General features: G+C 38.1%; 1 protein-coding gene across 4 annotated transcripts in view; it reads right to left on the reverse strand.

The window, feature by feature from the left end:
• The window catches only part of CFAP210 (cilia and flagella associated protein 210), a 47,280-nt gene extending 34,686 nt beyond the window's left edge, over positions 1–12,594 (reverse strand). For 2 of the 4 annotated variants that reach the window (XM_087435366.1, XM_087435365.1), the window contains exon 1: positions 12,075–12,450. Coding sequence is in view for 1 of the 4 variants with exons in the window: in XM_004428212.3 (XP_004428269.3) it covers positions 12,489–12,537 (49 nt within the window). In the remaining 3 variants the exon portion in view is untranslated. Of the gene's footprint in view, positions 1–12,074; positions 12,452–12,488 lie in introns of those variants that run through there. The other 2 variants (XM_004428212.3, XM_087435367.1) reach the window with 2 other exon arrangements.
• Between the last annotated feature and the right edge of the window lie 66 nt (positions 12,595–12,660).

Here is a 12,660-nt window from a genome sequence, read left to right on the forward strand (position 1 = left end):
CGCTCCTACCATTTTAATCAATTGAAGTTCTTAATTATGAACAACAAAACTCACTCTAGCTAGTTGAAGTAGAAAAGGAATTCATTAAGAGATATTAGGTAGCCTACAGCATCTCTCAGAGAGCCAGAGAGTTATCCTTAGAAGCTATACATGTAAAACATCATACAAACCATATTATGAGGTTCCAGTGAAGGCTCATGGCCACCGGCACTGGATAGACACTTCAACTTGCCCCACTTACACTTACTCCACTGGATACTATATACCTGAACCTTCACCACTGTTGCCTCTGAAACTGGTACACTTTTGCTGCCACTCTTTCCAGAAAATGGATTCAACATGCTGTCTATTCCTCATATTACTCTCTTCAGAAGGTAAATCTAGCACATGTACAATGTGCTCAGCCAGCACATGACTGGCTGAGTCTTGGTCCCATGACTGCACCCTACCTGCAAGGGAGGCAGAAAAAAATGCCTTCTACTTGGTAGAACTTGTAAGGAGGGAAATTCACCAAAATAGAAAATGCATTTGAATAATGATGGGTGGACACAAGCATAACAAAGGTAGTAAAGCACAGGGGGTAAGTGTGTGGACTCTGACTGAAAAAACAATAGAAAAGACTGATGAAACTAAGAGCTGGTTCTTTGAGAAGATAAACAAAATTGACAAACCCTTAGCCCGATTCACTAAAAAAAAAAAAAAAAAAAGAGAGAGAAGACTCAAATAAATAAAATCAGAAATGAAACAGGAGAAATTACAATAGAAACCACAGAAACAAAAAGGAGTATAAGAGAATACTATGAAAAGCTATATGTCAACAAATTATATTACCTAGAAGAATGGATAAATTCTCAGAATCATACAACCTACCAAAACAGAATCAAGAAGAAATAGAGGGGGCCGGCCCCTCTAATAGAGGCGTGGCAGTTAGGTGCACGTGTTCCGCTGCTGGCGGCCTGGGTTCGGATCCCGGGCGCACACAGATGTGCTGCTTGTCGGGTCATGCTGTGGTGGCGTCCCATGTAAAGTGGAGGAGGAGGGGCACAGATGTTAGTTCAGGGCTAGTCTTCCTCAGCAAAAAGAGGAGGATTGGCATGGATGTTAGCTCAGGGCTAATCTTCCTCACAAAAAAAAAAAAAGAAGAAGAAGAAATAGAGAATCTGAATAGATCAATCATAAGTAAAGAGATTGAAACAATAATCAAAAATTTCCCAAAAAACAAAAGTCCAGGACCAGATGGCTTCTCTGGTGAATTCTACCAAACATTCAAAGAAGATTTAATACCTAGCCTTCTCAAACTATTGCGAAATATTGAGGAGGGCAGGATGCTTCCTGATTCATTCTACAAAGTCAAAATTACCCTGATACCAGAACCAGACAAGGACAACACAAAAAAGGAAAATACAGGTCAATATCACCGATGATCATAGATGCAAAAATCCTCAACAAAATATTAGCAAATGGAATACAACAATACATTAAAAGGATCATAGACCACGATCAAGTGGGATTTATTTCAGGGATGCAAAGGATGGTTCAACATCCACAAATCAATCAACGTGATACACCACATTAACAAAATAAAGAATAAAAATCACATGATAATCTCAATAGAAGCAGAGAAAGCATTTGACAAGATCCAACATCCATTTATGATAAAAACTCTCAATAAAATGGGTATAGAAGGAAAGTCCCTCAACATAATCAAGGCCATATATGACAAACCCACACCCAACATCATACTCAACAGTGAAAAACTGAAAGCCATTCCTCTGAGAACAGGAACCAGACAAGGACACCCACTCTTGCCACTCTTATTCAACATAGTACCGGAAGTTTTAGCCAGAGCAATTAGGCAAGAAAAAGAAATAAAAGGGATCCAAATAGGAAAGGAAGACATAAAACTGTCACTATTTGTGGATGACATGATTCTATATATATAAAGCTCTAAAGAATCTACCAAAAAACTATTAGAAATAATCAATTATTACAGTAAAGTTGCAGGATACAAAATCAACATACAAAAATCAGATGCATCCATATACTAATAACAGACTAACAGAAAGACAAATCAAGAATACAATCACATTTCCAATCGCAACACAAAGAATAAAATATCTAGGAAGAAATTTAACCAAGGAGGTGAAAGACCTATACACTGAAAACTATAAGACATTATTAAAAGAAATCGAAGCAGACATAAAGAAATGGGAAGATTGTCCATGCTCCTATATTGGAAGAATAAACATAGTTAAAATGTCCATATTACCTAAAGCAATCTACAGATTCAATGCAATCCCAATCAGAATTCCAATGACGTTCTGCATGGAAATAGAACAAAGAATCCTAAAATTTGTATGGAACAACAAAAGACCCTGAATAGCCAAAGGAATCCTGAGAAAAAAGAACAAAGCTGGAGGCATCAGAATCCCTGACTTCAAAATATACTAGAAAGCAATAGTAATCAAAACAGCATGGTACTGGCACAAAAACAGACAGACAGATCAATGGAACAGAATTGAAAGCCCAGAAATAACCCCACACATCTATGGACAGCAAATCGTTGACAAAGGAGCCAAGAACATACGATGGAGAAAGGAAAGTCTCTTCAAACAAATTGTGCTGGGAAAACTGGATAGCCACATGCAAAAGAATGAAAGTAGGCCATCACCTTATACCATACATAAAAATTAACTCAAAGTGGATTAAAGACTTGAATGTAAGACCTGAAACCATAAAACTCTTAGAAGAAAACATAGGCAGTACACTCTTTGACATCAGTCTTAGCAGTATCTTTTAAAATACCATGTCTACTCAGGCAAAGGAAACAAAAGAAAAAATAAACAAATGGGACTACGTCAGATTAAAAAGCTTCTGCATGGCAAAGGAAACCATGAACAAAACGAAAAGACAACCCACCAACTGGGAGACAATATTTGCAAATCAAATATCTGACAAGGGGTTAGTTTCCAAAATATAGAAATAACTCATACAACTCAATAACAAAAAAATGAACAGCCCGATCAAAAAATGGGCAGAAGAGGGGGCTGGCCCCATGGCCTAGTGGTTGAGTTTGGCATGCTCCACTTCAGCAGCCCAGGTGCGGTTCCCAGGCATGGACCTACACCACTCATCAAGCCATGCTGTGGCAGCGACCCACATACAAAACAGAGGAAGACTGGCACAAGATGTTAGCTCAGGGTGAATCTAAAGGGCAGAGGATATGAACAGACATTTTTCCAAAGAAGATATATAGATGGCCAACAGGCACATGAAAAGATGTTCAAAGGAAAATGCAAACCAAAACTACAATGAGATATCACCTCACACCTAACAGAATGACTATAATTAACAAGACAACAAATAACAACTGTTGGAGAAGATGTGGAGAAAAGGGAACCCTCATACACTGCTGGTGGGAATGCAAACTGGTGCAGCCACTATGGAAAACAGTATGGAGATTTCTCAAAAAATTAAAAATAGAAATACCACATGATCCAGCTATTCCACTACTGTATATTCATCCAAAGAACACGAAATCAATAATTCAAAAAGATTAATGCACCCCTAGGTTCACTGCAGCATTATTCACAATAGCCAAGATGTGAAAGTAACCCAAGTGCCCACAAACGGATGAATGGATAAAGAAGATGTGGTATATGTATATACACACACATACACACACACACACACACAATGGAATACTACTCAGCCGTAAAAAAGACAAAATTGTGATATTTGCAACAACATGGACGGACTTTAAGGGTATTATGCTAAGCCAAATAAGTCAGACAGAGACAGACAAATACCATATGATTTCACTCATATGTGGAAGATAAACAAATAAACACATAGATAAGGAGAACAGATTAGTGGTTACCAGAGGAGAAGGGGGTGGGGGGAGGGTAAAAGGGGTAAATGGGCACATATGTATGGTAATGGATAAAAACTGGACTGTTGGTGGTGAATACGATGCAGTCTATAGAAAGTGAAATATAGTGATGAACACCTGAAGCCAATATGACCTCAATAAAATAATTATAAAAAAAAAAGTGTGGACTCTGGAAACAGACTACCAGGACTTTTTCTGGACATACCACATATGAACTATGCGAATCTACACAAAATTTTTTAACCCTCTGAGTCTAATTCTTTAACTGCAAAATGGAGATATTAATAGTATGTACTTTAAATAGTTGGTGTGAGAATTGAATGAATATATATAAAGAATTTAGAATAGGGCCTGGCACACAATATGTTCTCAATAAATAATAGCTATTATTATTTTTACTATTTTTATTAGGAGAATAATGAAACAGAAGTAGAGAGAAAAGCAGAAGAAAGAAATCATATCGCTCTAGAAAGAGAGAAAGATAACTGAGAGAAAAGCTGCCAGGATCCATTAGAGTCTTCTTAGGGTTTGAGTTAAGGTTGATGGAAGTGAGAAGTTGGTTGTTAAACTAAAGTTGAGTTTAGAACCACAGGCACCATCTTGCCCACCACATACCAAGTCTCCATATGCAGAATAAAACCAAGCAAAGCTGAGTAGAATAGTGTCCTGGATCGAGTTATATCTAAATTCCCAAATACATGAGCCAAAACATTCCCCTTTTGTTTTAACTACTGTGAGTTAGAGTAGTCACTTGTAACCGGAGTCATGATCAATACATCCTTAGAATCTTATAACGAATTTCCTTTGTTTTGCATAAACTGGCTCAACTTCGTTTGTGTTACTTGCAATTAGAGGCTAACGTTAACAAAGGCCACTAAGTTAAACCATCTACCTTTTTATTAACACACTGTTAGACATATCTTTCTCTGACCCACAAGAGTCATTCCAATTCTTTAAGATGTGAAATAAAAGAGAGAAGAAAACGTAATTCACCAAAATACTAAAGAGGCTGGGTAGACTAAACAGCCCACGCTGGCAGGAGCTGCTCCCTACCAAGCATACAGTAGTAAGCAGGATTTGGCAGCAGTGCCAGGAGAGCAGGATGTCAGAAAGCTGTGTAGTGCACAATGTGATCCCTCTTCTATGACACCTGAATCTTCAGTAGAATAACTGCATTCATGAAATGTTTTGTTTGTTTTTGTATTTGTTTTGAGGAAGATTGGCCCTGCACTAACATCTGTTGCCAATCTTCCTCTTTTTCTTTTCTTTTTTTCTCCCCAAAGCACCAGTACATAGTTGTGTATCATAGGTGTAGAGCTGCAGCTCTTCCTTCTATGTGGGATGCTGCCTCAGCATGGCTTGATGAGCGGTGAATAGGTCCACACCCAGGATCTGAACTAGCAAACCCTAGGCTGCTGAAGCGGAACTCGTGAACTTAACCACTACGCCGTCAGGCCGGCCCCATGAAATGTTTTATTCAAGATCATTTCATGGACTCTGATACAGGAAGAGAACCAAGAGAACAACCACAAAAGCAGCAGAGAGGTCAACCATAAAGAAATAAGAGAATCTACAGAAAGTTTGGGAAAGGCTTTTTACTATCTCAGGCCACTGAAGTTGGGCCAAGTTCTCCCATATCTTTGAGGATCAGGAGAGCCCTGATTGATATCAGAGCTACCCATGATTTCACACATCCATGCTTTAATCCACTGGGTTGACGTAGAGTTCAGTTCTCAGAGGGCAATCTTATTTCCAAGATTTTTACCTCACAGCGGATCTCATGCAATGCTAGTAGTGGCCGTTAGAAAAGTTAAACAGGTCACAGCTGAAAGAAGGGACAAGCAAGACAGTCGGACAGAGCGAAAAAGAGAATATGAATAGGCAGACCCTCCAAGGAGTAGAGAGGGGAGAAAAGCAGTGGCAAGCGACCTAAGAGTATCTAAAATCAGTCCATGTGCCTGTCATCACCGACACATTTTCTACAGTTTACAAAATCTTTTTTTTTAGTGAGATATAATTCACATATCATAAAATTCGCCATTGTAAAGGGTAATATTCAGTGGTTTTTAGTCTATTTACAAAACTGGGCAAGCACTATCACTATCTAATCCAGAACATTTTCATTACCCCAGAAAGGAATCCTGTACCCATTAGCAGTCATTCCCCCCATTCTCCCCTCCCTACAGCCCCGGAGAATCATTAATCTATTTCCTGTGGATTAATCTATTTCCACGGATTTGCCTATTCCAGACATTTCATACAAATGGAATCATAAAATCTGTGGCCTTTTATGTTGGCTCCTTTGACTTACATAATATTTTCAAGGTTCATTCACGAAGTAGCATGCATCAGTACTTAATTTTTTTTTTATAGCTGAATACTATTCCATGGTATAGAAGTATCACATTTTGTTGGCATTTGGGTTGTTTCTACCTTTTGGCTATTATGAAAAATGCTATGAACACTCATGTATAAGTTTTTGTGTGGAGACATGTTTTCAATTATCTTAGGTATATACCTAAGAGTAGAAGTATAACTCTATGCTTAGCATTTTGAGGAAGTGCCAAATCGTTTTCCAAAGTGGCTGCACCATTTTAACATTCCCACCAACAATGTGTGAGGGTTCCAATTTCTCCACATCCTAGGCAACATTTGTCTTTTTTTTTTTTTTCAGCCATCCTAGCGGGTATGAAGTGGTAAACTGTGGTTTTGCTTTGCATTTCCCTGATGGCTAGTGATACTGACCATCTTTTCATGTGCTTAGTGGCTATTTGCATACGTTCTTTAGAGAAATGTCAGTTCAAATAATTTGTCGATTTTTAAAACGGGTTGTCTTTTTATTATTAAGTTCTAAGAGTTTTTTATAATCTGGATACTAGACCCTTATCAGATATACGATTTGCAAATATTTTCTCCCATTCTGTGGGTCATCTTTGTACTTTCTTGATAATATCCTTTGATACACAATGGTTTTTAATTTTGATGAAGGCCAAATCTATTTTTTTGGGGGGGCTGATTGTGTTTTTTGATGTCATATTTAAGAATTTGTTGCCAAACCCAAGGTCACAAAGATTTACATCTAAGTATTCTTCTAAGAGTTTTATAGTTTTAGCTTTTATATTTAGGTCTATGATCCACTTTGAGTTAATATTTGGATATGGTGTGAGGCAGGGGATCCAACTTCATTCTTTTGCATATGGATATCCAGTTATCCCAACACCATTTGTTGAAAAGACTATTCTTTCCTCATTGCATTGTCTTGGCACCCTTGTCAAAATCAATTTACTATAGATGTATAGGCTTATCTCATTATTTCTATTCTATTAGTCTATATGTCTATCCTATGCCTGTACCAAACTGTCTTGAGGGCTGTAGCTTTGTAGTAAGTTTTGATATTGGCAAGTGTGAGTCCTTCTATTTAGTTCTTCAGATCAAGATTGTTTTGGCTATTCTGGGTCCCTTGCATTTCTATGAGTTTTAGAATCATTTGCTAATTTCCACAAAGAAGCCAGGCAGATTTTAATAGAGATGGCATTGAATCTGTAGATCAGTTTGGGGATTACCGCCATCTTAACAACATTAAGTCTCCCAATTAATTAACATGGGATGTCTTTCCATTTATTTAAATCTTTAACTTATTTCAATAATGTTTTGCTATTTTTCAGAGTGTAAGTTTTGCTCATTCCTTTTTCTTAGAAAGAAAAATTTATTCCTAAGTATTTTTGATGCTATTGTATATGGAATTGTTTTCTTAATTTCGTTATCAGATTGTTCATTGCAAGTGTATAGAAACAGAATTGAATTTTGTATGTTGATCATGTATCCTTCAATGTTACTGAACTTTTTTACTAGTTCTAATAGTTGTTTAGTGGATTTTTTTTTAGGATTATCCACATAAAATATCATGTCATCTGTGAATATGCATAGTTCTACTTCTTCCTATCCAATCTGGATGCCTTTTGTTTTGCTTGCCTAATTGTCCTGTCTAGAATGTCCAGTATAATGTTAAATAAAAGTGGTGAATATGAGGGGTCAGCCTGGTGGCGCAAGCGGTTAAGTGCGCACGCTCCACTGTGGCGGCCTGGGGTTCGCCGGTTCGGATCCCAGGCGCGCAACGATGCACCACTTGTCAAGCCATGCTGTGGCGGCGTCCCATATAAAGTGGAGGAAGATGGGCATGGATGTTAGCCCAGGGCCAGTCTTCCTCAGCAAAAAAAGAGGAGGATTGGCAGATGTTAGCACGAGGCTGATCTTCCTCACAAAAAAAAAAAAAAAAAAAAGTGGTGAAGGTGGGCATCCTTTTCTTGTTCCTGATCTTCAGGGGAAAGTTTTGAGACTTTCACGATTAAGTATGGTGTTGGCTGTGGGTTTTTTATAGATGTCCTTTATTAGGTTAAGAAAATTCCCTTCTATCCATAATTTGTTGTTTTTATCATAAATGGATGTGTATTTTCCAAATGTTTTTTCTGTGTCTATTAAGATGATCATGTGGTTTTGTCCTTTATTCTATTGATATAGAGCATTCAACTATTTTTCAGATGTTAAACCAACCTTGCATTCCTAGGATAAATCCCACTTGGTCATGGTGTATAATTCTTTTTACATTTTGCTAGATTTGGTTTGCTGATATTTCGTTGAGAATTTCTGCATCTATATTCATAAGGGTATTGGTCTGTAGTTTTCTTTTCTTGTGATATCTTTAATGTTGGTATCAGAGTAATATTGGTCTCAATGAATGAGTTGGGAAGTGTTCCCTTCTCTTCTAATTTTTTTTTTTTTGAAGAGTTTGTGAATGATTGCTGTTAATACCCCATTAAACTTTTAGCAGAATTCACCAGTGAAGCCGTCTGATTCTGGGTTTTTCTTTGTGGGAAGTTTTTCAATTACTAATTCAATCTCTTGTTAGAGGTCCATTCAAACTTTGTATTTCTTCTGGAGTCAGTCTGAGTAGTTTGTGTCACTTCAGGAATTTTCCCATCTCATCTAGGTTAACTAATTTTTTGGCATACAATTGTGCATAATGTTCCCTCATAATCCTTTTTATTTCTGTAAAGTCAGTAGTGATGTCCCCTCTTTCATTGCTACTTTTAATAATTTGAGTCTTCTCTTTTTCTTAGTCCACCTAATAGTTTGTCAATTTTGTTGATCTTTCCAAATAACCAGTTTCAAGTTGACTGATTTTCTCCATTGCCTTTCTATTCTCTAATTCATGTTTCCTCTCTAATCTTTGTTATTTCCTTCCTTTGCTTGCTTTAGGTTTTCTTTGTTCCTTTTTTAGTTTCTTAACATGTAATGTTAGGTTATTGATTTGAGATCTTTCCCTTTTTAAAAAAATACATTGTGATGGTTAGTTTTATGTGTCAAGTTGGCTAGATTCTGGTCACCAGTTGTTTGGTCAAACAGTAGTCTAGAAATTGCAGTAAAGGTATTTTTTAGATGCCATTAGTATTTACAATCAATTGGCTTTAAGTAAAGCATAGGCATACCTTGGAGATAATGTGGGTTCAGTTCCAGACTACCGCAATAAAGCAAATATCACAATAAAGTGAGTCACACCAATTTTTTGATTCCCCAGTACATATAAAAGTTATGTTTACACTCTACTGTAGTCTATTAAGTGTGCAATAGCATTATGTTTACAAAAAATGTACATACCTTAATTTAAAAATACTTTATCGCTAAAAAATGCTAACCATCATCTAAGCCTTTAGTGGCTCATCATCTTTTTGCTGGTAGGGTGTCTTGTAAAAAACGCAATATCTGCAAAGTGCAATAAAACGAGGTATGCCTATAGATTACTCTTCATAATGTGGGTGGGCCTCATCCAGTCAGTTGAAGGCCTTAAAAACAAAGACTGAGGTTTTCCAAAGAAGGAATTTTGCCTCCAGATTGCAACACAGAAATTCTGCCTGAGTTTTCAGCCTTCAGACTCAAGACTGCAACATCAACTCCCCTGAATTTCTAGCCTGCAGCTTGCTCTATGGATTTCTGACTTGCCAGACTCCATAATCAAATAAACAAATTCGCTGAAATCAATCTCAGTCTCTCTCTCTCTCCCTCCCCCCATATATACATATATATAAATAAAAATACATAAATATACACATAAATATACATAAATAAACCATCCTATTGATTCTATGCCTCTGGAGAACCCCAACTAATACATACATGTATTCACAGTTTCCCTGTAAGCACTGCTTTAGTTGCACCTAAAATGTTGGTATATTGCATTTGCATATCATTCATCTCAAAGTATTTTCTAATTTCCCTTGTGATTTCTTCTTTTTTAAAAAAATTTCATTTATTTCTTTTAATTAAGGTACATTTGACATATAACATTATATTAGTTTTAGGCATACAACATAATGATTTGATATATGTAAACATTGTGAAACAATCACCAGGATAAGTCTAGTTAACATCTGTTACCTTTTATAATTACAAAAAATTTTTTTCTTGTGATGAGGACTTTTAAGATCTACTCTCAGCAACTTTCAAATACGCAATACAGTATAATTAACTACAGTCACCATGCTGTACAGTACACCCCCAGGACTTACTTATTTTATAACTGGAAGTTTGTACCTTTTGACCCCCTTCAGCTCATTTCTCCCACCCTCACCCCCTACCTCTGGCAACCACCAACCTGTTCTCTGTATCTATAAGTTTGTTTTTTTTTGTTTTTAGATTCCACATATAAGTGAGATTATATGTTATTTGTCTTTCTCTGACTTATTTCACTTAGCATATTGTCCTCAGGCAGCTGTGATGTTAAAAAATTGCCACTGATTGTTTCAATAAACATACCTGGTGATTTCTGAGTCAGGTCAAATAACGATAAGCCTTGCAAGTGGGTTTTCCAGGGAACTGCCAGATAGGTCAAATAATAACAGTTATCTGGGAAACGGGCTTTGGAGGGGGTCCAACCCTGTTCTGTCCCCTCCACAGGTTGCTAAGCCACTGGATTTCACTGTGATTGCAGTGGTTTTCTAGATTACCATGGGGTTAGGAGACAAGTATGGGACTGGGGCAAGTTAAAATGCCAAAAATTCACTGCTGTTACCAAGATTCGGCTACTTTATTTGATAAACATTCCCAACTGTTGCAAGCTTTTGTTTAATTTCCTGAGTTCTCAAAAAGTTGATTTTGACAATTTTTGCCAGTCTCTTTCTGATTTAATGGAGGAGAGGACTTCTGGAGACCTGTATTCCACCATTTGGGCTGATGTCACTTCACTAAATCTTTAGATAATTATATGTTTTACAGACAGCTGTCTATATATCTGGACTCCTCTCCTACTTCACCTTCTTCCAAATGGAAATTATAATTCAGCAGTGAGGCTCAGATGGAAACTTGTGGACCAACTGCCACAAAACATTATTTAACACCTATCAGGTAAATCTAAGCCTTTTATGGGGCCTGCCCTTCACCTAATGGTTAGGTTCAGTGTGCTCTGCTTCCTCAGCCCAGGTTCAGTTCCTGGTGCAGACCTATATCACTCGTCAGTGGCCATGCTGTGGCGGTGACCCACATACAAAATAGAGGAAGACTGGCACAGATGTTAGCTCAGGGCGAATCTTCCTCAAGCAAAAAGAGGAAGAGTGGCAACAGATGTTAGCTCAGGGCCAATCTTCCTCACAAAACAAAGAAACAAATAAAAAATAAATAAAATAAAATAAAATTTAAAAATCTAAGTCTTTTAGTGCAGACTGCACAGACAGGTAAGTACTGCATAGACAGGAAAGTGAATATGTGGCAGTAATTCTGTTTTTTCAATACATGCCACATGGGTACTGTCTCTCTCCCACATGTCATGACCCTCTGCTACTACTTCCTAAGTCCTCCACTGCATGAACACCCACTAGTGTCCATTGGTGGGATAATATCTGGCTTTCACTCTGCATCTGGCACAAGGGGCACTACTGATAAAGAAGCTCAGTCAGAGACACAAAGATAGTCCAAATTCCCAAGGTTCTAGTCGTCACCATGACATTAATTGGGAATTTACAGACTTAAGAAATTAAAATCACTGCAATTGATAAAGAGCTCTTTAGATGCCCCACTAGGCTACTTCTATTCCAAAATCAAAGTTTTGTATCAGGTCATCTGAATTACAATACCTTAAGTAGCATTATTTTTTACACTCTATCAAAGCATTAGCCTTAGGGTGAGACCTTACCTTCACTTTAGAAATGAGGAAATTGAGACATTTCCTTCAGAGACTTTCCTAAGAGCACTCAGCAGGTTCACAGCAGAGCCAAGACTCTAATGAGGTCACTGATATTTCCAAAAGTTATTCCCATTCATCTAATGAATAACAAAGCTTAAGCGCGAGAAAATTCAGCCAACACCAGACTCTCGGAGCTGGTTAATTGAGAGTCTCTGACTTATCTTTTCTCCACCCCTGTTTCTGTAAACTTTTCCCATCTGCCTATTCACCTGAGGGCAAAGCTGTCTGATTTACGTAGAGCCCAACATGCACGGAGCTGCTTTCGACTTGGTGGAGCCCATTTCAGAAGGTAACCAAAGCCCTCGCTTGGCACCCTCGCCTCTCACCCCACGCCCTGTGCCGGGACGGGCCCGTTTAGCTCGCCTGTGCTTTCCTTCGCCTGTCCACAGCGCCTTCCGAACCGCACCAACATCTCTGACGAGGTGCCCACGGCGCTCTCAGAAAAGCGACCCCGACGTGGAGCGCAGCGGGCTCAAAGGCGCAGAGTGTTTGCCACACCCCGCAGTTACTTGGCAACGCCGCCGGAAGTGACGGC

This window comes from Ceratotherium simum, chromosome 9 (assembly GCF_057802395.1).
Source record: "Ceratotherium simum simum isolate JZ-2026a chromosome 9, ASM5780239v1, whole genome shotgun sequence".
NCBI classification, from domain to species: domain Eukaryota; kingdom Metazoa; phylum Chordata; class Mammalia; order Perissodactyla; family Rhinocerotidae; genus Ceratotherium; species Ceratotherium simum.